The 25,748-nt window shown below is 45.7% G+C and overlaps 1 protein-coding gene and 1 non-coding gene across 2 annotated transcripts in view; both read left to right on the top strand.

The window, feature by feature from the left end:
* Window positions 1–19,621, top strand: part of APPBP2 (amyloid beta precursor protein binding protein 2) — a 64,986-nt gene extending 45,365 nt beyond the window's left edge. The window contains exons 5-13 of the mRNA XM_060258992.1: window positions 2,220–2,388; window positions 4,313–4,402; window positions 6,730–6,797; window positions 6,881–6,986; window positions 8,422–8,546; window positions 12,295–12,380; window positions 14,308–14,498; window positions 17,587–17,752; window positions 19,067–19,621. Coding sequence (XP_060114975.1) covers window positions 2,220–2,388; window positions 4,313–4,402; window positions 6,730–6,797; window positions 6,881–6,986; window positions 8,422–8,546; window positions 12,295–12,380; window positions 14,308–14,498; window positions 17,587–17,752; window positions 19,067–19,320 — 1,255 coding nt within the window. The 3' untranslated portion in view covers window positions 19,321–19,621. The remainder of the gene's footprint in view (window positions 1–2,219; window positions 2,389–4,312; window positions 4,403–6,729; window positions 6,798–6,880; window positions 6,987–8,421; window positions 8,547–12,294; window positions 12,381–14,307; window positions 14,499–17,586; window positions 17,753–19,066) is intronic.
* On the top strand, window positions 11,683–11,754 carry TRNAA-UGC (transfer RNA alanine (anticodon UGC)). Its single transcript has one exon. It is a non-coding gene; the product is annotated as a tRNA-Ala (tRNA).
* Window positions 19,622–25,748: the final 6,127 nt, after the last annotated feature.

Raw genomic sequence — 25,748 nt, forward strand, 5'->3', positions numbered from 1 at the left:
CTGTTGCTGTTCACTATGGGAGAAAGTATTGCAAATGCCCCTGCGCCTGTGATTTGACTTGCATGAGAGAAGGCTGCCGGGGTGCTGAACATAATGGTGTCCTCTGGGTTAGAGAATCACCTGAGTACCAGATTTAGTCCATGAGCTGCTCGTTGCCTGTCTCGAAAGTGGGCTTATCTCTGGTTATCATGCTTTATCTATGCATAGCACTGCTGTTCTTAGAAATTTCTCTTGCTGAATATGGTAGGGTTCAGCAACTGGTGGTCACTGGGCCAAATTTGGCCTCCTCAGGAGGTACCAGCTGATCCCTCCAGTTGCCAATCCAGAGACGAGAGGTGTGTGTTTAAGAGTGGGGGTTACTGACCAGGGTGGTGGGGCCGTTTGTTGGACAGAGTCCTTGTGCCTTGCAAATCAGAAATATGCTAGTGTTCTCAGGTATCCAAAGAGATTGCATGTTCAGGGACTGAATAGTGCTGGTTATAAACCCCCAGTTTTGTCATTGCTTTTATAGCAAGGTGACATTGTCTGGGTAGAGAGCCTAGTCACTTCTGTCACTTTCCTCCACGCATTTGCCATTGCCTCTTCTGGATTGTGCTGACTTGGTGCTCAGCTGCTGACTTCCTACTGTTCCTTCCGCCACACTGGCTGCATCTTTTTTGTTGCTAAATAGTGACTTGAAAAAAGCTATTCCCTTTTCTGCTTGTGCAGTTTAATATGTTAACATCCATTCAGCGTCAGATTGCTGTTGGGAGCTCTCCCAAGCTTGCATATAAAACTTCCTCACCTGCTCCCAGGGGCTCCATTTAAAGTTTTGCATAGCTTTGCACACCTTTCCCTGACCTACTTTAAAAAAAAAAAGATCACTTAAATAGAATATCTTTCCCTGAATGTTTACAGGCACTGAGCTTTGGATGCGAAACGGCTTACTTACAAAAGAGATGCAAACTATGTGCAAATATCTAGAAATTATTGTTGCCTTTGAGAGCTTGTGAAGAGACTTCTTCTGTTGCTGTGGAGCAAATAGATGCTCTTTCAAACCTCTTATTGCACTAAGTGACTACTCGAACTGCTTGTGATACAACTTGAGTGTTGCCTTGTGTGTGTGTGAAATTAGGACAAGCCACTCACTGCCTCAGCCACTGGATAGGTTGTTGCTTTCAGTGCCTGTTGTTTATAAATGGGTCGTGCCAGAGGTGCGTATCAAAAGAACACATCCTTTAAAAAGGAAATGCAACAATGAACATATGAAGCTGCCTTATGCTGAATCAGACCCTGGGTCCATCAAAGTCAGTATTGTCTACTCAGACTAGCAGCGGCTCTCCAGGGTCTCAAGCTGAGGCTTTTCACGCCTACTTGGGCTGGACCCTTTTTAGCTGGAGATGCCGGGGATTGAACCTGGGACCTTCTGCTTGCGCAGAAGATGCTCTACCACTGAGCCACCGTCCCTCCCCTTAATAGCGTCTGAGCTATATGCTGATAACATATTGTAAGGAATAGGTCAGATAAATAATTGCAGCGAGCACTCCTAACCTATGTTGGGTATTCAGGGCTTTGCTGCCTCCAAGCACCTCTGCATTGCTTGGAACTTCTGCTGCGCTGCCTTGCATCTTAAAAAGTTGCTTGGGACATCAGTAGATAGATCCAGGTGGGCAGCCATGTTGGTCTGAAGCAGTAGAACAAAGCGGGAGTCAAGGTGCACCTTTAAGACCAACAAAGTTTTATTCAGAATGTAAGCCTTCGTGTGCATGCACATGAAAGCTTACATTCTGAATAAAACTTTGTTTGAGAGCCAGTTTGGTGTAGTGGTGAAGTGTGCGGACTCTTATCTGGGAGAACCGGGTTTGATTCCCCACTCCTCCACTTGCACCTGCTGGAATGGCCTTGGGTTAGCCATAGCTCTTGCAGGAGTTATCCCTGAAAGGCCAGCTGCTGTGAGAGCCCTCTCAGCCCCACCCACCTCCCAGGGTGTCTGTTGTGGGGGAAGAAGATACAGGAGATTGTAAGGGCGGGGTATAAATCTTCAGTCGTCGTCTTCTTAAAGGTGCTACTGGACTCCTGCTTGGGACGTCAGCATTTAAGACACGAGTGACATTTCCCTGAGCAGAACCTTGTTTCCTCTAGGGTGTAAGCTTATGTGCTAGAATGAGCATTTTTCTGGGTTGAGGGGCACTGCACAACTTACGGCACCAAGGTTCAAACTCCTGATTTGGTTTTCCCAGGTTGCTGCACGTTCGAAACGGCAACTGCAAATACCATTTGGGAGAAGAGACGTTCAAGTTAGCCCAGTCTTACATGGACAAACTAGCAAAGCACGGCCAGCAAGCCAACAAAGCTGCCCTGTACGGGGAGCTCTGTGCTCTGCTGTTCGCAAAGAGCCATTACGACGAGGTGAGTATCTTGTGTCTGACTGCAAGGCATCCAACCCCCAGACGTTTCTCTGAAGGCACACAAATTGGGCAGATGTTATTGGGGGTTGACTTTGCAGTGCTGCATGCACACACACAAGCAGGCTTTGTTGAGACTTTCCGCTCGACAACAAACGGTAACTCAGAAAGCTGATGCCAAATAAAATCAGCTTTTCAGGCCGGGCTCGAGCCTCTGCTATTCTTGGAGGCTGCAGGCTGAACCTTCCCTTGGCCCGTTGTCAGGCTCAGGTAATTTGGACTTGCTGGAAGAATTAGTTCAGGGGTGTCGAACTCATTTGTTTTGAGGGCCAGATCTGATATAAATGAGACCTTGTTGGGCCGGGCCATGTCGGGCTGGGCCATGTGTATACCTACGGTATTTAAGATTAGGTAGCAGAGATGATAAATTTTTATAAAGAACACAGACAAACACAAATATATATATATTTTAAAAAAACATACTTAAAATGTTAGCCCACATTGGTCTTAAAGATGCTTTCTTTGTATTTCTCCCATGGAATCCAGGGAACTGGGCAAAAGAAGCTCTGGCTCTTTTCTTCCTTCCCCAGGGGACTGGGGGAGGGAGCCTCAGCCAATAGAAGGAAGAGAGGCTTGGCTCAGTAGCTCCACTGTGCAGTTGAGAGAGCCTGGGAAAGCAAGCTATTCCTCCCCCCTTCCTCCCCATGGGAGGAGCCTCAGCCAATGGAGAAAATAGAGGTTTTGCTTTGTAGCTCCTCTGCAGTTGAGCAAGCCTTGCAAAGCTAGCTGTGACGCAGAAGGAAGCAAGAGAGAGGGAGAAGGAAGCAGATGACAGTCAGTTACTTGGGGGCCTGATTTGACATGTTTGACACCCCTGAACTAGTCTCTTCAGACCAGCTCCCGCAACTCCTGCAGTGCTCCTGCTTATCCAAAACCTGGGTAACCTGTTCCGGATATCTTGTCTTCAGCTTCTCACTGCTTGACAGGCTGTCTGCATGGAGAGGTGGAGCAGTCACTCCTTGAGGTACAAAGCTTGAAAACCACATCCCTGAGGCCTGTACCAGGCTTCTGTAAATATTTGGTTTCAGGCGCAAGAGCTTTCTTTGGCCTACTGGCTGGAGCTTGACTGATAAGCAGTAAGACAACAAGACAGCTGCTGTGAAACTGCTTCCCTCTTCGGCCGCTTAAGAGCTGTGTTGGGGGTGGGATTGATTTGATTTATTAGATTTATATCCCACCCTCTCCACCGGAGCAGGCTCAGGGCGGTTCACAGAGAATAAAATCACAATTACATTAGTTATACCTTTAAAAATAATACAGTATTCAATAATATGGCAGTTAAAAACAATTTGGTGCTAAGATCGTTAATTTCCGATGGCGTTCAGTGCTCTTAGATGTCCTATGGCAGGAATTCAGTCGAAGTCTAGCCGGAATAATACTGTCTTGGAAGCCTTGGGGAACTGGGCGAGGTCCTGCAAGGCTTTAACTTCCTCCAGTAGTTGATTCCACAAATAGGGGGCAGCAATCGAGAAGGCCCTCTCTCCCTGGTGATTTAGTCTTGCCTCCCTTGGCCCGGGGATCGATAGTAGATTTTGTGTTCCAGATCTGAGTACTCTCTGGGGAACGTGTGGGGAGAGACTGTCCCTAAGGTAGGCAAGGTCCTTGCCCATATAGGGCTTTATTGGTAATAACCAGGATCTCAGCCTGCACCTGAGAGGAGAAGGGTTTGCAACCCCTATTTTTTGAGGGGAGGGTCCCCTTGCTTTTGTCTCCCTTCTTGAATTGCAGGGGGTGTGCCATTACGTTGCTGTTAGTGCTCACAAAATCAGGCTGTGTAAAACCTGGAGATGTTTTAGGGTTGAAGAAAGGCTGCTATTTTGGTTAAATGTGTGTTCTCCCCACCTTTTGTCGCTGTTGCCACTCCCCAGGCTTACAAGTGGTGTATAGAAGCCATGAAAGAGATCACAGTCGGCTTGCCGGTGAAAGTAGTGGTGGACGTCTTACGGCAAGCTTCAAAGGTGGGTTTTCCTTAGCTGCATAACAACTGACATGTAGCAGAATGGGGCTGGAGATGGTTTCACGCTTCTCAGCATCAGCATGCGATATTCAGAAACCAGGCCTTATACATAGATGAGAAAATGGGCACAAAATCCTTGCGTGCTGGGGTAGATCAGACATTTGCAACCTGTTCAAGTGTATCCCATTTTTTTTCTTATGATGGTTCCCTAGAAAAGCTGCTTGGGGCCATAGCTAACTGTGGGGATATAGCTTATACCACACCAAACGCTAGAGCTGGAATCCAGAACCCCACACACAGCTCAAGAAGAAGACTAGATTTATACCCCGCCCTTCTCTCTGAATCATAGTATCAGAGCGACTCACAGTCTCCTTTATCTTCTTCCCCCACAACAGACACCCTGTGAGGTGGGTGGGGCTGAGAGAGCTTCCACAGAAGCTGCTCTTTCAAGGACAACTCTGTAAGAGCTATGGCTGACCTAAGGCCATTCCAGCAGCTGCAAGTGGAGGAGTTCAGAGCGACTCCGAGGAGTTCAAACCCGGTTCTCCCAGATAAGAGTCTGCGCACTTAACCACTGCACCAAACTGGTCCTCAAAATTTGGACTTGAACAGCGACCATTGTGGCCTCGTAAGCAAGCTATCTTTAGAGCTGAGAGGTTTTCAGAGCTGTCCGACGTGTCACAGGGGTCTGCTGTTCAATAGCAGAATCAATCAGGAGCTCTGAAGTAAAGCTTTAGATCCCAGCCTTTGTTTGTGTGTTAGGTAGTCATCTGAACCAGGCCTCGTCTACCCACATAGCAAATTGTAAGGGGTGGTGTGGTGTAGGCAGGGGATTCCTGTTCTGACTGCATGTCCATGTATTTTTTTTTAAAGCCGCTCTAACAAGTAGGAAACAAGCACAGCAGGAAGAAAAAACTACCTTGGCTGTTTGCCCGCTGTGCTGATTTTCTGTTTCAAGGAGTTTGTGGCTTTAATTGCGGCTGTAATTACAAGTAAAGTTAAAAAATATTTTTATTGAGGTCCTCACGAGGCAAGAGAGAAAAAAACAGGATAATGATTGTAAGGTGTTAGAGTTAAAATATCAAATGCGTAAAAAGATGTGGCATTGATGTTTAATGGTAACAAGATTAATATTAGTAGGATATTAACATGAATGGAAAAATATTTTCCGTAATAATACAGAAGTTGGTGTGTTTGCAAGTCAAGGAGGCTTTAACTAGAGGAGTAATCCAGACTCACCCACAGGCAGGTTGATGGTGTTATTGTCTGTTCTGCCAATTTGCTGCTGTTCTCTGTGTGGGAGCCGAGTTCCAGTTCTGCTTTTGAGCTGTAACATTGCTCTTTGCAGACTCATGTGGCTGCACTACCCCTACCCCTTAACATGTGGAATTCACTGCCACAGGAGGTGGTGGCGGCTGCAAGCATAGCCAGCTTCAAGAGGGGATTGGATAAAAATATGGAGCAGAGGTCCATCAGTGGCTATTAGCCACAGTGTGTGTGTGTGTGTATGTATGTGTGTATATGTGTATATATATATATATATATATATATATATATATATATATATATATATATATATGGAAGGGCCATTGGCCTGACCCAACATGGCTTCTCTTATGTTCTTATATATCCCACTCTTGCTCTTACAGTCATTTTCAAGAGAGAGTTGGATAAACATATGGAGCAGAGGTCCATGAGTGACTGTTAGCCATAACATATAGATGGAAGACTATGTCTGGAGCAGTAATGCTTTGCATTGTTGGGGCCTTGGGGGGGGGGGGCACAGTAGGACGGCTTCTGGAGTTCTCGCCCCATTGGTGGGCCTCCTGAAGGCACCTAGTTTTTGCCCACTGTGTGACACAGCATTGGATTGGATGGGCCACTGGCCCGATCCAACATGGCTTCTCTTAGGTTCTTGTGTTCATTCTTCCTTCAGTGTGGTTTCTGGTTGTTTTTTCTGGCTTTGTCACATCAAAGCCCCACACTGTGCAAATAGCTGCATTACTTTAATAGCTTCTCAGCTGTATGTGTTCCATTCTCAGATGATTTTTGTTTCCAACTCTGTTTTGCGCTTGCCAAATTACACAACGCTTTTACTGCTTTAGAAGAAGCAAATTACCACCCCCCTCCAAGGCAGCTGACTGTTGTCAGCCTTCAGGTTTTTTTGTGTTATTTTGTTCCTCCCATCCAACATTCCAGGGGAAAAGCGGTGCCAGTTCTGTAGTAAGAGGCCACGGCAGGTCTGGAAACATGCTAGTAGGTTGGTGTACAGGAATGCTTTGAATATTCATAGCCTCTCCCTCATGCATTCTCTTCCTGTTGATTCAGGCTTGTGTTGTAAAGCGCGAATTTAAGAAAGCCGAGCAGCTGATAAAACATGCAGTGCACCTAGCCCGGTGAGTATCAAGAGCTGTTTTGAAAACTGGTATTGTTGCACGCCGTCTGTTTTTCTAACTTGCATTTTGCTTTTGCCTTTTAGGGAACATTTTGGAGCCAAGCACCCAAAATATTCAGACACACTACTAGACTATGGGTTTTATTTACTCAATGTAGACAACATATGCCAGTCGGTTGCGATTTACCAGGTATGGGTTCCTGTCTGTGCCTGTATTAACTCTTCTGAATACTGTTCATTGCTCATGTATTTCCATTTAAATCTTGGGATTTCTGGCTTGTGCAAGTAAGGCAGAGACTTCTCAAACTGACAGTGGAAATAAAATGTCAGTGTTTTCGGGGCCCTTTACATTTTTAGAGAAGTGGTTTTTTTAAAAAAAAAACCCTAAATGTGTATTTTTCTAAAAATTGGCTCACAGCAGTTATTACATCAGCCTTGCGGTTCTAAATGATCCATTTGAAATGAATGGCTGGCGAATTCCACTTCTTAAACTACTCTCCGTCTCCCCATCAAGACTTTACAACATTTCTGTATGTTTGCCTGTATGTATGAGATGGCAGAATTTCTTGTACTGCTTCAGACGGCTTATGGAGGACCACATTTTAAATGCACTCCCACATTGGGGGATGGGGGGCAAATCCCTGCAAATAGAAAATTAGCAGCAGGAAAAGATGGAGGAGACCCTGATGTGTTACCTTTCTGGTTGCAATGAAGGAGCAATGTTGATGCAGTTTGGTTTTTGTTAGTAGGGGAGAAGCATATACAAATTCAGTACCCCACAGTCACATACATCTGAAAGGACTTGACTGCGCGATGAGCAAAACGAATGGGTTTGGCCTACATAGGACAGCGAATGAGATGGGGAATGGTATGGACCACAATGCCCTTCAGATTGTGGGTGTAAGGAACCAGACACTGTTTTTAATATTCCCCTGATTTTGAAGACAACAGAACAATACAACAGTCTTAGGTCTGGGCTAGAATCTTTCTCTCTGTTCTGCTAACTTTGGATTTGCAAGGAAGCATTCATTACATAAGAGCCCCGTGGCGCAGAGTGGTAAAGCTGCAGTACTGCAGTCCAAGCTCTCTGCTCACAACCTGAGTTTGATCCCGGTGGAAGCTGGGTTCAGGTAGCCAGCTCAAGGTTGACTCAGCCTTCCATCCTTTTGAGGTCAGTAAAATGAGGACCCAGCTTGCTGGGGGGGAAGTGTAGATGACTGGGGAAGGCAATGGCAAACCACCCGTAAAAAGTCTGCTGTGAAAATGTCATGATGCGATGTCAACCCAGAGTCAGAAATGACTGGTGCTTGCACAGGGGACTACCTTTACCTTTTACTATTAATTACATAGGTGAACGTTCAGATGGGCTATCCCCTATCTGTGCTCTAAAGGCATCTAGCTCAGTCTCCTCCTGCTGCATAAATAGACCCTCCGTCATGTAGCTCCGGCCATATGTCATTTTAGCAGGTGCTGGCAGCGTCCGGGGGCAGTCCCCGTGATGCCTGTATACAAAGAGGAACTTTGAATGTCCGTCCAAACGGAACGATTCTTTAACATTTGCTGTGGAATCATCTGAAATGTGGACAGCATAACGGACTAGAGTTCTTTTGCTCAAATCATTTCAGACGGCGCTAGACATCAGACAGTCGGTGTTTGGCGGCAAAAACATCCACGTAGCCACCGCTCATGAAGATCTGGCATACTCTTCTTACGTTCACCAGTACAGTTCGGGAAAGTTTGACAATGCGCTGTGAGTATTGCATTCCCTTTAGACCAAATTTCTGTCAGTGATCCAAGTATATTTGTTCATGCAGTGCTTCTGGGAAAGGGCCTCAAGCCCTGGGAAGGATCTATCTACCTTAGAGAGCCACTGCTAGTCAGAATTAGGCAGTGCTGAGTTGGGTAGACCAGTGGCCCTATTAGGTAATCTGGTTTGAGTGTTAGACTAGGGATGAGGGGGGCGTGACCTCAAATTCTTCTCTGCCCATGAAGCTTGCTACCTGATTTTTGGCCCAGTTGTCCTCTCTCAGCTTAACCTACCCCACAGGATGGTTTTCGGGATCATTGGAGGTGGAGGAGCTCATTAGTGAAAGGGCAGGATAAAAAAAATGTAACAGACCGATGGCAGTTCCGTTTGTCTGGAGAACCAGCTTGGTGCGGAGATTAGACTAGGACTGGCTGGTCATTCTCTCTCAGCCTAACCAACCTCGCAGGGTCGTTGTTGTGAGCATACAGTTGAGAGGTTGGGAACCATGAACTCTGGCCTGAGTGCCTTGAAGGAATATGAACCAGATAAATCTTACAATATGAACTTATAAACTAGGTTAAATCATAATGCGGTAAGGTCTTGCAGTAAGGACCACACGCTGAACATGAGTCAGCAGTGTGATGCAGTAGCTAAAAAGGCAAATGCGATTTTGGGGTGTTATCGACAGAAGTATTGTGTCCAAATCAAGTGAAGTGATGCTATTGATTTACTCTGCTCTGATTAGACATCATATAGAGTATTGTGTTCAGTTCGGGGTACCACAGTTTATGAAGGATATAGACAACCTGGAATTTGTCCAGAGGAGGTCAACAAAGATGCTGAGGGGTCTCGAGATCAAGTCCTACAAAGAAAAGTTGAAGGAGCTGGGTATGTTTAGCTTGGAGAGGAGATGACTGAGAGGTTATATGATCACCATCTTCAAGGACTTGAAGGGCTGTCATACAGAGGATGGTGTGTGGAGTTGTTTTCTACAGCTTCAGAAAGTTGAACCAGAACCAGTGGGTTGAAATTAAATCAGAAGAGTTTTTGACTAAACAGTAGGAAGAACTTCCTGACAGAGCAGCTCCTCAGAGGAACAAGCTTCCTTGGGAGGTGGTGGGCTCTCCTTCCTTGGAGGCTAGATGGCCATCTGACAGCAATGCTGATGCTGTGATTTTATGGGGAGGTCGTTTCCTGCATTTTCCAGGGGGTTGGACTAGACCTGGAGGTCTCTTTCAACTGCATGATTCTAAGGAACTGTCATGCCTTCATGTAGGACTGCATCCCAGTTCCAAGCATTGTGCTTTTAAATGTTCCTTTGTGTCTAAAGCTCCCTGCATGTAAAAAGCTAGCACCTAAGGGACAAGGCTAGATTCAAACCTTTCTCGCTCATGTGCTACCTTTTCCAGGATGCTGGGAGTTCCTGATATGGGGAGGGGGTGAGGGGGAGGGCAGGAGGCTGTAGATTCCCTGTCCCCTACTCCATACTCTGAATTGGTAACACCCAGAGAGGCCTGTGCCTAAAGTGCCTTTTCTTTGAATTGGCCCTTTGTGATCTGAACTGGCAGAGGTGAACTCCGTCAATGCAGACGGTTGTTTGCTGCAATCCAAAACCAAAAGTTATGCAACTGGGACCTCCGGGAACCTCTCCGTCTTTTGCCAGCAGAATAAGTTATGCAAATGAAACCACGGAAGTGTTGCTAGTATGTGGCTGAGGGCACAGGTGCTGTGTTGCTATGTTGGTGAGGTGGCACGCCTTATCCCAATTGCATAGCGAATGGTTTGTTGATGGGACAGAGCTGGTATGGTTTCAGGAGGAAGGCAGAAGTGATCAGGTGGTAGAGGAGCATCTGCAGACCACTGAAAATCCTTCCTGCATCCCACAGCTGTACAACAGATTGTGCCCTTTCCTTTTTAAACCGCCAACGGCATAGTATGGTTTATGATGCTGGAATGACAAACTATTTCGATGGCTCAGACCGTAATCCAAATAGCCCAGAACTATGCTTCCAGAGGAAACCAGCCAGATATCGGGAAGATGATGGCCCTTCCTGCTTTCTCCAGCATCAGGCGCTCATGGGTACAGGGGAAGGGGCTGGGCCTCAGTAGAACAGCCTCTGCTTAGCATGCAGAAAGGTTCCAGGTTCAGTCCCCAGGGCCTCCAGTTAAAAGGACCAGGCAGTAGGTGATGTGAGAAACCTGTTTTTAAGAACCTAGAGAAGGGACGGCCAAACTTGCATAATGTAACAACCACACAGAATAAACATCAGATATTTGAGAGCTGCAAGTCATGAGTTTCCTGTGGAGATCCGGGCCCTATCTGAATTAATGCCATTTCATAGGGCCTGCAAGACGGAGCTGTTCCGCCGGGCCTTCGGTTGAGGCAGCGGACTTGCAGTTTTTAATTGTTTTAACTTCTGTTGTTATCCGCCCTGAGCCCACTCATGGGAAAGGGCGGAATACAAATTAACAAAAATAAATAAAATGGGGGAAGGAAAGGAGGGGTTGAAAGAAAGCGACTTGCATTCTGCAAGCCGCCAGCTGGCTTGGCGAAGTGATTTAAAGAGAGAAATGCCTTCTCCAAGCCAGCCGATGGGGTGGCAGGGGCTTCGAGAGCCACACTATATGTGTGAAAAAGCCACAAGTTTGGCCTCCTCTGGCCTAGAGAGCTGCTACCAGTCTGAGTAGACTGCGCTAACTTTGATGGACCAGTGGTCTGATTCAGATTAAGGCAGCTTCATATGACCATCTGCACGCAGGAGTTTTCTTTTGGGGGCTCAGTTAGTTATTGGCAGACCCTTCTTCCTCCACAGTTTGGTGTAAGAGAGCCAGTTTGGTGTAGTGTTTAAGTGGACTCTTATCTGGGAGAACCGGGTTTGATTCCCCACTCTTCCACTTGCACCTGCTGGAATGGCCTTGGGTCAGCCATAGTTATCACAGAGGTTGTCCTTGAAAAGGCAGCTGCTGTGAGAGCCTTCTCCAGCCCCACCCACCTCACAGGGTGTCTGTTGTGGGGGAGGAAGGGAAAGGAGATTGTGAGCCGCTCTGAGACTCTTCGGAGTGGAGGGCGGGATATAAATCCAATATCTTCTTCTTTTAAGCCTAAGGTAGGGGTCCTCATGAAATCTGATGATGGGAAGGGGCTGTGGCTCAATGGAAGAGCCTCTGCTTTGCATGCAGAAGGTCCCAGGTTCAGTCCCTGGCATCTCCAGTTAACAGGATCAGGAAATGTGCTTATGCTTTTGAACAATGAGGGAAAGGTGGGGTAAAAAATGTTTTAATAAATAAAAGGGTGTAAAGCAGCAAAACAAAGGAACAAATTGTTCTGGAAGTTGTTTTAAAAATCATAAAATAGCAGGAGTAATTTAAAAAAATAGTGCTGCAGGAGGATACAGGCCACAGAATAGCTAGTTTAAAGAGATGGAATAAAGCTTCGGTTAAAAGCCTAAGTAAAGAGAAATGTTTTGATTTGTCATCTAAATGGCAGCAGAGTTAAGTGCCCATTGAGCTTCAAGAGGGAGGGCATTCCACAGATGAGGCGCCACCACTGCAAAAGCCCTGTCTCTAGTTGCCACCCACTTCACCTCTGTATGATGAGATGATGCTGGGGGGTGGGGTGGGGGGCAGTCCTTCAAGTTTTTAAAATATATATATTTTGAATTAGGTTTATTGAACTGTTCTGGCTAAGTAACATTTCAAGGCAAAAAAAATCTTAATTTCCTCCCCTTACCTTTTGTTACCCTTCTTTTAGTTTCCACGCAGAGCGTGCCATTGGCATCATAACTCACATTCTTCCTGAAGATCATCTTCTTCTGGCCTCTTCCAAGAGAGTTAAAGGTATTTGCAAGCAGTTTTTACCTCCTCTGCTTGGGGGATTGAGAATGACTGTTGCTGTTGTAGAAAATATGGAGGTGGGGGGGTGGTTTTCAAGGAAATAATTATGCTGGAGAAAATATAGTTAACAGTAGGGGTGTGCCAAAAAAGAAGTGTTTTTTCAGGTACAGAAAGATATCAATATATCCCGATATTTCCGAATCCTGATGTGGTACGGCATTCAGATTTGGGAAATATCTGGGAATCCCATTTTTTTCCAGCTCCATATCTATAGGATATAACAGAATCAGTCGAGGGGTACTAGGGGCTTGGGGGGTGGAGGAAGACTATTGAGGTAGAGGCACCAAATTTAAAAAAACCCCAAGTTTAAAAAAGATTGGACCAGTCCAATTCTGTGGGCCCCCAAAGAAGGTACCCCAATCCTCCATTGCTTTTGTTGGGGGTGGGGTGGGGGGAAGTCTCTTTAATGTCTTCTGAATTCACTTGCCAAATTGTGCCACTGTGGTCTCTTTAGTTGCCTTCTCCAACAGTGAGTGAACTCAGAAAACATTTAAAGAGACTATTGCACTTTAAATGGCCTCTCCAATCCCCGCCTGAATAAAAGCCAAATAATATTGGATTTTATTCAGGCTCAGCTATACTGATAAAGGTTTTTTTTTTCATGCGCCCCCCCCCCCCCACCAATAAACCAAATGCACACCCCTAGTTAACAGTAATGTGGCCTCAAGCTACTACTGTGTGGCTTCCATTTAAACTCTCATTTCGACAAACACCTTTCAGCTAATGACGTGTACAACCACAAAAGCATTTCGGGAAATCAGCTAAAGGAAGGTTCGGCTCCATGTCTTTCAATGTGCTTGCTCTCTTCCTCACACCCTTATCTTTATTATATCCTGCTTATACTTTAGAAAGCTCAGAATTACTCCCTTCCAGGCTACCCTGCCCCGCCTTCTTGGTTTCAGCAGTGCAGTGCTTGACTTCCCCCAAGAGCATTTTCAGAGACCATTCCCTGTGCCATTTCAGATGCAGATAGTCACAGCATTTTACTTGTCTGTTTCAGCACCCTGGATGGGCAAGATCTATTCAGTTAATGCAAGTTCTGTTCAGTTAATGGACAGTTTAGTCTAGATCTGACCATGTGTGATTGTCAAGAGTGCCGTTCCCATCCTTTTATGTGATGTTTTTTTCCCCAGTGTGCTGGATTAATAGCCCAGCTTGCCCTCCCCACACCTACTTTTTGGAGGGAGAGGAGAGATTTACAGTGCAGAAAAGCCTTGGAGTGAGCGGGAGAGTTCTTAGCTCAGAGATAACAGCGCTTAGTTATAGACCAATGGTCTCAGTTCCAGTCTGCCGCATCTCCAGTTAAAAAGATTTTGCCTAGTAGAGCTGGGACAGGCTGAGACTTTGGAGAACTGCTTCTTGCTAGAGCGGGGTGACCAAACTTGCTTAACATAAGAGCCGCATAGAAGAAATGTCAGATGTTTGAGAGCCGCAAGAAGGAAGGAAGGAAGGCAAATAGATGGGAAAGGGAGTTGGAGGTGGAAAGAAAGCAACTTTAACTTTAAATGTGTTCTCCAAGCTGGCCAGCGGGGCAGTGGAGGCATCTAGAGCCACACAGTGTGTGCGAAAGAGCCACGTGTGGCTCCCGAGCCACAGTTTGGCCACTCCTGTGCTAGAATATTCAGTTATGGACTAGGCAGAACAGTTGTTTGACATAAGACAGTGTTGTGTGTTTGTGAGCGGAAGGGTTTGTATGTGTGTATACTCTCTCTCTCCAAATGGTTTAGTTGGTCTAATAACGGACTACTGAAGGAAAGGGATGAGCAGAAGGACACTTCAAGGATGTCTTTGGTGCCTGGATTTCCTATTTAAATTGGGGCTTTTCAGCAAGTTGAGCATGCTGATGTGACTCTTTTCTCCCACATGCAAGCACTGATCTTGGAGGAGATCGCAATCGACTGCCACAACAAGGAAACGGAGCAGCGGTTGCTCCAAGAAGCCCATGACTTGCACCTCTCCTCCCTCCAGCTTGCTAAAAAAGCCTTTGGGGAGTTCAACGTGCAGACGGCAAAACACTACGGTAACCTTGGAAGACTTTATCAGTCAATGAGGAAGTTTAAGGTAATTGGAGCTCTCTTTGGGAGGGGGTACTATGCATGTGCTTATGATCAGGGCCTTTTTTCTTTTTTGTAGAAAACACCCAGCAGGAGCTCATTTGCAGATTGGGCCACACCCCTGACACCAAGCCAGCCGGAACTGCATTCCTGCTTTTACAAAAGCCCTGCTTATGACACATCTCCACCTGCGAGGGGAGCTCTTCTGCTTGCCTTCTGCCCCCTCCTTAGTTTGCGTCCTGCTGGGTCCTGCTGCTCTTCCTTTCTTTAAATAAACAAGAAATTGTATTGAAGGTTAAGGCTGAAGCACAAAAATCAGAAACACAAAGATACAGTAATATTAACGTAGGCATCAAGAAAACATCAAGTAAAAGAGTTAAATTTGTTAGATATTAACAATATATGGTGCTTATTAATGTAACAGTTCTAGCTGTACGTGCTCTGAAATTGTGCTTCGACAAATAAAACAGAGTTACCAAGAAAAATAAAGATTTTGGTGTAGATAACGAGAAAGGCATTTTCTGTGCATCCATCTGGGTTTGCCATTCCAAATCTAATAACATCTGTTTTAATAAGTTTGATAATCCTGAATGATCATTGGTTCTATCAATGGAATCAGCCGTTTTATCCATTGCTAACGTATCGCAGGGCAGCTGCTGTGAGCCCTCTCAGCCTCACCCACCTTGCAGGGTGTCTGTTGTGGGGGAAGAAGGTAAAGGAGATGGTGAGCCGCTCAGAGATTCAGAGTGGAGAATGGGATATACATCCGATATCATCATCTTCTTCGGCCCTTGAAAACCCAAAGAGGAGTCGCCATAAGTTGGCTGCAACTCGCTGGCATTTCCCGCCACCGTAGTTCTAGCATAGGGTCAGCAGTTAGGGGCCCCCTTGACCAGCAGAGCTCAGCACTCTGTATTCTAACCCTTCCCTCTCCCTGACCCACCTGCCACTCCTGCAGCAGTAGAAGAGTGCAGAGGTCGCGGCACCAGGATCTGCTGGTTGAACTTGTTTCTCCATCCTAACCAGATTTGCAAAGTGGCCTCTTGAAAAAAAAAAAGCAAACCACAGTGGTTCGGGAGCTCTCAGGTCAATTGCAGATGTGGGCTGGGCTACCGTGACAGAGGAGTTCCCGTGGCTTCAAGTGCAGTCACCCCTCTTGCATGCAAAGCAAGGGATGTGATTATTTATCTGCAGGGGGAGGAATGCATCTCTGGGGATAGAAAGACATGAATGGACACAAAGCTGCTTCAGACCATTCAGCTGCCCAGGTTGGTATTGTCTGCTCAGACTGGCAGCAGCTCTTTCGGGATCTCAGACGGAGTTCTTGCGCATCACCTGCTTGCCTGTTTCCGAGGATAGAACTGGGGGACCTTCTGCATGCAAAACAGATGATGGCCTGTGATAGGAGGGCTGGCGACCTCTTTCAGCATGCTCCTTTAGCCCTTTCTTACATGCCCCCAACACGGGCGTTTTGGGTGGACCTGTCTTTTAAAACTCTCAGCGATTCTGCTGTCCTTGTGAGGATCTTAGGAGCATCAGGTGCTTGAAGACGCGCTCTCTGCCTGAGACCCAGGAGAATTGCTGCTACTCAGAGTAGATCACATTATGATAAATGGACCAGTAGTCTGGCTGTACAAGACAGCTTCATATCTTGCTCACTGAGCAATGGTCATCATTATCCCTGGACCTTAAGAGTATTGATTTTTGAATCAAAATTACACTGCTGTTTACCAATGTTGGCTTTATTTATTTTCAAGGCATTTACAATCCTGCCTTTCTGCTTTACAAAAGTCTGTAGGGCCGTTTACAAAATAAGACATCTTAAAATTAGGAACAATGAATACCATAAAGACCTACTTTAATAGCAGACAGAAGCACTCCAAAAACAGGCACAGAGAGTGAAATGGTTTTATACCCTGCCTTCAACCTTCTGAAGGAGTCTCAAAGTGGCTTACAGCAGTTCAGTCATAATTCTTCAAATGGCATACAGCAGTTCAGTCATAATTCTGTTTTTACTTTTACTGGGGTAAATCAAGGGAGCATGTGGGGTGCTAAACCCCTGGAAACCTGTCTGGAGCCAGTTTGGTGTAATGGTTAAAAGCAGCAGGCTCTAATCTGGAGAATTGGGTTTGGTTCCCCACTCCTGTCTCATGCAGTCGGCTGGGTGACCTTTGGCCAGGCACAGTTCTTTCAGAACACTCTCAGTTCCACCTTCCTCACAGAGTTGTCTGTTGTGGGAAGAGGAAGGGGAAGGTGAATGGAAGCCCCTCTGAGACTCCTTCAGAAGGTTGAAGGCAGGGTATAAAACCAATTCCTCCTCCTCCTCCGTGTGCACACACACACAGGTTGGATCCAGATGACGTATTCTGTGGGTGTGGAAGAACTTCCGCCCATGGAGTATGGTTTTCTCACTCTCTCAGCCCTGCAGCAGCCCAGGATACGCCCTGAAATCTTGTTCCTGAGCTTGCAGAAGCATCTAGCCTTGATCCTAGCCACTAGCGTTCTCCATGCTCCTTCAGATTCAGTGCTACAGTCAAAGGGACTAGAATCCTGTTTTGAGGTAAGCCAAAGGCATAGCTCCAGAACACTGTACAGATGGCATACTTCATCTAAGAAGAAGAAGATATTGGATTTATATCCCGCCCTCCACTCCGAAGAGTCTCAGAGCGGCTCACAATCTCCTTTACCTTCCTCCCCCACAACAGACACCCTGTGAGGTGGGTGGGGCTGGAGAGGGCTCTCACAGCAGCTGCCCTTTCAAGGACAACCTCTGCCAGAGCTATGGCTGACCCAAGGCCATGCTAGCAGGTGCAAGTGGAGGAGTGGGGAATCAAACCCGGTTCTCCCAGATAAGAGTCCGCACACTTAACCACTACACCAAACTGGCTCTCCAATCTCCAGTCACTACACCAATCTGCCCTGCACCCTGGAGTCCTTGAATTCTGCACCCTTGTGCTCATAGAACAATACTATCTTGGTATTTGATTTTTTCTGTTTGTGAACAAGAGAGATACATAAATTCTTGCCTTAGTTTTAAGTGCATGTTTGTGTATTTACAAAACTTATAACCAGAGTTAACTTTTGGGGTGTTTCAGGAAGCAGAAGAAATGCACATCAAGGCAATTCAGATCAAGGAGCAGCTTTTGGGCCAAGAGGATTACGAAGTCGCTCTCTCCGTGGGACATCTTGCCTCGCTTTACAACTATGACATGAACCAATACGAAAACGCCGAAAAGCTTTACTTGAGATCAATAGCAATTGGTGTGTGAATTCTAAGTACAGCTTATGATGTAGATGCATGCTGGCGGGTAGGGTTGGCACAGCTACCATCGCAAGCAGGTTGCTATAGAGCAGACACTGAACTCATTTATTATGAAGGCCGGATCTGCTTTGTTGGGCTGAGCCGTGTGTGCCATAAAATGTAACACAGGGCACTGAAGATAAAAGCTTTTAAAGATGATTTCAGATGCCAAATGGCAATAGCAGGCGTGATCGGATGAGGCATGGAGATATCAGCATTGGTAATGAGACAGGAAGCCTAGGTCTCTGTTTGGTCCAGGAGGATTCAGTCCAGGAAGATGCAAAGAATAAATGGAAATAAGCCTGAATAAGTGAGCAATGACTCACAAGAGCACATCCCCTACCACAGATTTTGTTAGTCTTCAAGGCCAAAAAAAGTTTTAAGACATTGTCTTCCTTTTGAGTAAATACAGTAAGTCCAGTCAGTGGCTGTCCAGGCTCTGCGCGAAGGATCCTGGCAAAGGGAGAACCCACCTGCTTAGCTCTTGAATAACTGCGTCCGTGTTAGAGAGTTTTTACCACTGAGAAGTTTTCTCCTGGTGTTGACTGAGATCTTGCCTGCTGTACCTTGAGCCTATTGGATCTAGTCTTTGCCCTCTGGAGTAAGCGTTGCTTAAACAAAATCAAAATTTCTTCGTTTATTCCATGCTAAAATTAGCTCCAGCTAATGATATTTTTAAACTTCCTAATCCAGGGGTGTCAAACTCATTTGTTATGAGGGCCGGATCTGACATAAGTGAGACTCTGTCAGGCTAGGCCGGGCCATGTGTGTACCTATTTAGGATCAGGTAGCAGAAATATAAGCTTTTTAAAGGACACAGACAAACATGATCAAAGATTTTTTTTAAAAAAAACTTAAAAACATCCTTTAAACATTAGCACTTGTTAGTCTTAAAGGCGATTTCTTTGTTTTTCTCCCATGGGATCCAGGGAACTGGGCAAAGGAAGCTCTGACTCTTCCTCCCCTCAGAGGACCAGGAGAGGGAGGAGCCTCAGCCAATGGAGAAAAAAGAGGTTTTGCTCTGTGACTCCTGTGCAATTGAGCAAGCCTTGCAAAGCAAGTTGCGATGCAGAAGGAAGCAAGAGAGAGGGAGAAGGAAGCAGACAAGAGCCAGTTGCTCAGGGGCCTGATAGGAGCCTTCCGGGGGCCTGATTTGGCCCTTGGGCTGCATGTTTGACACCCCTGTCCTAATCTTATCTGCATTAATTATGGCCGTTTCACAGATTCCAAGTGCAGCTTTAAAAAGCAATTCTCTCTGTATCTTTCCGTTTCAGGGAAGAAGCTTTTCGGGGAAGGTTACAGCGGACTAGAATATGACTACCGAGGCCTCATTAAACTGTACAACTCCATTGGCAATTATGAGAAAGTATTTGAATACCACAATATTTTGGCCAACTGGAACCGGTTGCGGGATCGGCAGTTTTCGGTAACAGACGCCCTGGAGGACGTCAGCACCAGCCCTCAGTCCACCGAAGAAGTGGTCCAGTCTTTTCTGATGTCGCAGACCATCGATGAACAGATTTGCTAAGGAACTTGGTCGATTTTACCAATTGCTAATTCCCCCCCCTGTCTCCCCTGTTTTCCCCAAATTTACACGGGAAATTCATACTGTGAAATCTGAAAACCATGTAGTTTTTTTTTTTCTCGAGGAGGAGGCTGGAGTCGTATTGAAACTGGTCCAGCCCATAAAAATCCCCCAGTTTGGGGTGATCCCAACTTCGGCGGAGGGCCTGGATAGACAGACAGACAGACGTGTGCTAAAATTCTTACCAGCATGTTTATTTTCAGCTCACATTTTCAACCTGATATTAAAAAAAGAGAGAAAGACATCCATGTTGGTTGTTTCTTCTTTTTTTTTTTTTCCTTTTTCTTTTTTGTTGAAAAGACGCTACTTTACAGGAGATCTCTGCAAGCAAAGAGAGAAATAAAACCGTTTAAATGTCCTAAAGAGTTGCATTCTTCATTGTGAGAGGAAGGGGGCCATTTGGTCAGCGCTTCCAACGCGTCGGGAGAGCACCGGGTGGTTTTGCTCCTTCTTACACTAAGGTGTTCGTATTCAGTATGGATCTTTCGAAATACAACAGTGGTTCATCACGGATATTTACACACATGGGGGGAGGGCGTGTGTGTTAAGATCTGGCTTTTGCCTTTTTTTTTTCTGCCTTATGAAGAAGCACGGCAACAAACTCCTCTGGGAAGCAACATCGGCTTGCAAACTGTGCTAGGCTTCGAACTGACTGACCCGGGCTCTTTTCAACAAGCATCCGTACAGGACCAGTGATCGTTGCAAGGCGATATAAACCCCTCATGGCTTTCCGTGTCGGTAGAGGGACAAAGCGTCACCACGGTTTTGTGTGTGTGTTTTTTCCTGTCACAGGACCAGGAGAATTAAAAACGGACCAGCCTGTCCTAAGAAAAAGCGTGCCGTCTCGGACCAATGGCTCCATGTTGATTTCTGTCCCCCCCTCCTCTTCCCCTCTACGGTCAATTTCTCCCCAGTAGACTTGCTTCATCAAAGTGTATTTCCAGTGATACTGAAGACTTTATATACGTGTAATAGGTAACAAAAATAGGAGCTTCAATGTTCGTTGGCGGTTGCAATGGCATGTCTTTTCAAAATACTAAGGTTACTCAGATAGACTAGATGTTAATGCCATAAGCAGAACTTCAAATGCTTCACATTTCCTCCTCTTTCCTTATTTTCCTTTTTCACGCTTTCAAAACAGGCTCTCTCTCTCTCAAAGGCTATGACTCGCTTGTGCACCCGTTGGGCCAGATCCTGCCGGCTTGTTCCATTGGTGCTGAGCTCTTCCTCCAGCTGAGCAGCCCTTCCTCAGACAGGCGCTGTCAGAACAAAACTGTGGGATCGGCTCTTAAGACTCTGGTTTTATTTTAATTTCTGGAGATAACCGTTTATTGTACAGATTGTAGGGGTCAGTGGATAATGCCAAAAAAAGCACAACTGGTCTGTCTCTCTTTAAAAAAAAAAAAAAAGAGCTTCATTTTTTTTTTTAAACTTCCAACAGAACAACCAGATCCTGATTCCTTTATTATATTTTTAAAACGTCTTGTCATATTTTTTTAACAAAGAATATATAACTATGCCTGTCTCACTAGCTTGTCTTAATTTTTCCATTGTGTACATGGCTTATTTTGATGCTTTTCTCTTTTTTTTTCTTTGATCAAAAAAAACAAAACATTGAGGTAATAATCAAAATTTGGAAGACCAATGTAGCATAGCCAGCAGGATAAGGGTGGGAAAATCGTCGTTGTTATTACCTCAGTTCTCAGTATGGAGTCACAGGTACAGTGTCTCTGTACTTAAGGGTCGGGGGGGGGTGGCTCCCCTATTTTCAGGGGGGGTTAGAAGTTGGTTGTGGAGAAGCTTCCTCAGAATTGAGGCATACCCCCCCTCCCCCCAAAAAAGAAACCCCCTTCTCTACAGTATTTTAAACAAACCTTTGCATATTTTTGGAATTTCTGGGGGAGGCCTGTGCATTTGAGTAAGCTGTTGGTGGCTTTTGATATTTCTCTTAATCTCTAACTATAGCAATAGCTTTGGCTTCTAACGTGGATTACGGCAGGCTAATAGTTTGTGCCTTTAAAATGTTTTCCTTTGTGTGTGGGGGGGAGGGGCGGGTTGGCCAGTGATAACCGTGGTCCAAACGGATGCATTTTGTATGTGTGGATTGAGCACTTGGAGGAATTGCTGTAAGCAAAAGAGGCTGCAGAACCGTCTGCAGTGGGAAGATCTTAACGGCTTGTCGTCGTGTGTCAGTCAGCCTTTCTCCACTTTGCTTTCTGTGCATATTCTGCAATCTTTGAGCCTCCAGAACACGGGTGCCGTGTTCTCTTAATGCATTTTCCACCCCACAAGTCAGCAGTCATATCCTAAATTATTGACCTTTATCCTGAAGTGTTCCCAAGAATGAAAGCTTGTGTTCGTAATCCAAATTACCAGATTTTTAATTAGTAACTTTAACTCAACAAGTGGTCCTTCCAGGGACATTCAACGTGACTACTCTGTGAATGGTTTGATTTAATAACTGAAATGATATCAACCGTTAAATAAGGGGTTGTAGGCCTATGGTTAGTACACAGTGGGAGTAATTGTGGTGTATCAGACAATATGAAGCTTTGCATTTTGTCGGTCTGTGAAGCGCAACAGTAGTGTCATTTTATAAGTGTCAGCTGTAACAAGTTCTTTTTACAAAAAAAAAAAAAGAATTGGAATCACAGAGTTGGAAGCGACTTCCAGATTCATCCCCCTGCACAATGCAGGAAATTCACAAATACTTCCCCTCACACCCCCCCAGTGACACCTAGACCGATTTCCCACTCACCTTATGCCACTCTCACGTTCCTCTTCTCAGCAGGGCTTCCTTCCAATTTCACACTATCTGCCCCGGGGCTGCAGCCAGTTTGTGTTTGCGGCGCGAAAAAGCCAACGCTAGCTGCTGTCCCGGGGCAGATACTGTGAAATCGGAAGGCAGCCCCGCTGAGAAGAGGAATGTGAGAGCAGCGTAAGGTGAGTGGGAAATCAGTCCTGTCCAATGCCCACTTTTTTTCTTTTTAATGTATCCAGGTCACTCTCCATTTTGACAATTTTTCGTTCTTCTTGTTTTCAGGTAGCATGAATAGCCAAGCTCAGTTCATTTGATTCGTGCTGTTATGCCAATAAAGGTTGTAATGCTGATGAATAGTCAAGCTTTTTGATCGAACGCAGACTGAAAGGCGCTCCATCTGCTTTGTGGCATCTTCCTTCTTTAGTAAGGCCGCACGATCGACAGCTCTTTGCTCAGGGTGGAGGGATTCGCTTCATACAAGAGCTAGGCAGGGAGGGGGCTGAAACAGAGCATTCCCACCTTTACAAGAGAGTCAGTTTGGTGTTATGGTTAAGTGTGTGGACTCTTTTCTGGGAGAACCGGGTTTGATTCCCCACTCCACTTGCAGCTGCTGGAATGGCCTTGGGTTAGCCGTAGCTCTTGCAAGAGTTGTCCTTGAAAGGGAGCCCTCTCAGCCCCACCCACCTCACAGGGTGTCTGTTGTGGGGGGAGAAGATATAGGAGATTGTAAGCCACTCTGAGTCTCTGATTCAGAGAGAAGGGCAGTGTATAAATCTGCAATTGTACAATAACGCTAGTTAGATTGCCTTACAAAATTGTTAAAAGTGTGATGGAAGGAAGCAACAGTAAACCAGTGAAATATACTGACTGAAATAGCAATTAAGATAAATGTTTCTTCTTAGAAGCAAAAACCTTGTTCAGTAGATTAAAATGAAATGTATTAGTATCATCATTTCTCAGATTTATAAACCGCCCTCCTGAAGGGCTCAGGCTGGTGTGCATCAGTTTTTAAAAACCAACAGAGTTAGAATCAATGTTCCCTCTAAGCTGTGGAGTCTGGTGAGCAAAAATTGTATTTCGTGAGCTACTGGCATTCAAGCTGTGAGTGAGTGAGTAATTTGACTGTAGCATACATTGATTTGCTCTGGGGCCAGTTTTTCAGAGCTAAGACAAAAATGTGTGAGCCAGAGGCTAAGAAACTGAGCTAGCTCGCACTAACTCATCTTAAAGGGAACATTGGTTAGAATATAAACAATTGGATTACAGGTAGTACACACAGCTGCTAGGGAAGAGATATCCTTCCTCCCTCTGCCCCAGGTGTTCTGCAGTGGCAACGTCGAGACTTCCTTTCTTATCCTCTGGTTCTCTGTTCTCCCTTTTGATATGGATGTGGCCCATAAGATCCCAGGAAGAGGAGGATGCCTCTGCTGGAGTGTGGGTTCCTTAACGTTAATCTCATACTCATTCTGTATCTCCTCATTCAAGTGTTTTTTGAGCTCAGCCTCCTTGTTCTCATTTTCCTTCCTCTGCGCCCTCTTGTTTTGAAGACAAGCCCTTTACCCTTCCATCTCGTAGTCTTTTCTCCTCGATGATTTCCTCAGCTTCTGCCTTTTGCCAGCCGAGAGTTTTCTGTTCATCTTGCAGCTGGTCGGAGTCAGACTTCTGCTGCTCTCATTTGTCTTCCAGCAGCTTCCTTTTCCTCTCCTCCCGTCTTCTCAGTTAGACTTCTTGTCCTGTTGTTAAGATCTCTGATTTGAGCATAGTTTTGCTTGGCAGAACTTCTGTCCATCCCAGCTTGTCTCTTTATTCTTCCAAATGCATGAATTTGTCTTTCACCTGGGAACAGTACCCCTGGTATTTTTGTAGACCTTATTCCGGGGTCTTGTACTTATTGCTGTAGTCAGAATCAGCGTCTCTGGGCAATCTGAGCTCTTCTTCTGTTTCGGTGCTTCTCCTCTCTTTGCTTTCATTGAATTTAGGAGCTTACTCCATTACATGCCTTGTAACTCTGGTGTAAATTGCTGAAAAATTGTTTCTCCAACCAGCAGAGGTTCTGTCAATAGCTATTAGCCGCAATGTATAGATGGAACTCTCTGTCTGGGGCAGCGATGCTCTGGATTCTTGGTGCTTGGGTGAGGGGCAACAGTGGGAGGGCTTCTAGTGTCCTGGCCCCTCTGGTGGACCTCCTGATGGCACCTGGGTATTTTGGCCACTGTGTGACAGTGTTGGACTGGATGGGCCATTGGCCTGATCCAACATGGCTTCTCTTATGTTCTTAGGGGCTTTGAGAAAGACTTTAGAGGGAGTTGATTTGTTTTCCGAGAAGACTATAACAAATCCAAAACTCATTGGTTGAGTCTTCAGTAGCTCAAGCCTCTCTGATTTCTGTTGGTTCGTTTCAGTTAACAAGTGCTTTTTCTGTCTCCCTCCTCAACGTGGTCTGGTGGCAAGTAAGAACTGTCGGGACAGACTTGCACAGGTTCCCCCCTCCCCAAAAAAATATTGAATTGCTGTGTCTAGGTATTTCAATTTTAATGCATGAAGACCCAAATACACACACTGGACTCTTTTGAGGGCTTTTCAGGCTTCGGCTTCCTACCTGATAGATATTCCACTTCATGCATCTTTATTAGCCCAACGATCCTCTTGAATTAAATTCTGCTTGTCCTTTCTAAGTAATATTTATAGCCTGGTTTGATTGTGGCCAATGCTGGCATCGTTGGGTCTGTTGAGCCCAGTGCAGTCTACGGAGAACATCTGACTGGTTAGAAGCTGGGAGTGTGTGTATGTTTACCTGCCCCTTCCCCTTCTCGCCGTTATCCCAGAGAGAGCGTGTCAGGCAAAATGGGTTGCTCTGCACTGACTTGAACAGGGCGACCTCCCCTATTTTACAATGTTTACAGGGACCGCTCAAGTGGTCCAAAAGTGAGCTAAACGTGATGCAGCCCGGTTTATCCATGGCTTCCTCCCCGCAATCAAAAGAGATCTGAGAAATCCCAGGGTTCTGAGCAAGCCTGTCGAGTCTCTGGAATCCTGATTTGATAAGCAGCGGTGGTGTCTTAAGCTTCCTGCTAGCTCTGGCTTGATTTACAAATTAGGGTGCTATCCAGCCAGTCCACAAGGTCTTTGAAAGTAGCATTTGGGGGTGTTTCTAAATGTATGCAGTGCAGCCGGTTGTAGAATGACGCAGTTCCCCATCCTCCATCTCCTCTCTTCCCCCCGTTTGCCTTGGCTAGGGATCATTCCCTTCCAAATCAGGCTAGTGAAAGAACGTGCAGGGGGTGCAAAAGGGTCTAGTGTTATACCATTCCTGTCAACAAGAATTGCTTCTGAGCTATTCCCTTTTGTGTTACTTTTCCCCTCCCCCCCCAGGTGTTATTGAGTGAAGTCACAGCATAAACGACTTGAATCCTTTGTGGACTTTTCAGCCCAATGGCATGTGATACTGTAAAACATATTTCCACTCCCCCCATAAGTGCGCAGGTCTGCCTTCTAAATCTTGTTGATTATTTGGGGATATGTCAGATTGATCCAAATACTGGAAGAGGAGAACTTGCTTTATGTGTTTGTGCTCGAGGTCTATCTGGACTTACCACTTGAGTTTATCCAA

The sequence above is a fragment of the Heteronotia binoei genome, chromosome 18 (assembly GCF_032191835.1).
Source record: "Heteronotia binoei isolate CCM8104 ecotype False Entrance Well chromosome 18, APGP_CSIRO_Hbin_v1, whole genome shotgun sequence".
Lineage (NCBI taxonomy): Eukaryota > Metazoa > Chordata > Lepidosauria > Squamata > Gekkonidae > Heteronotia > Heteronotia binoei.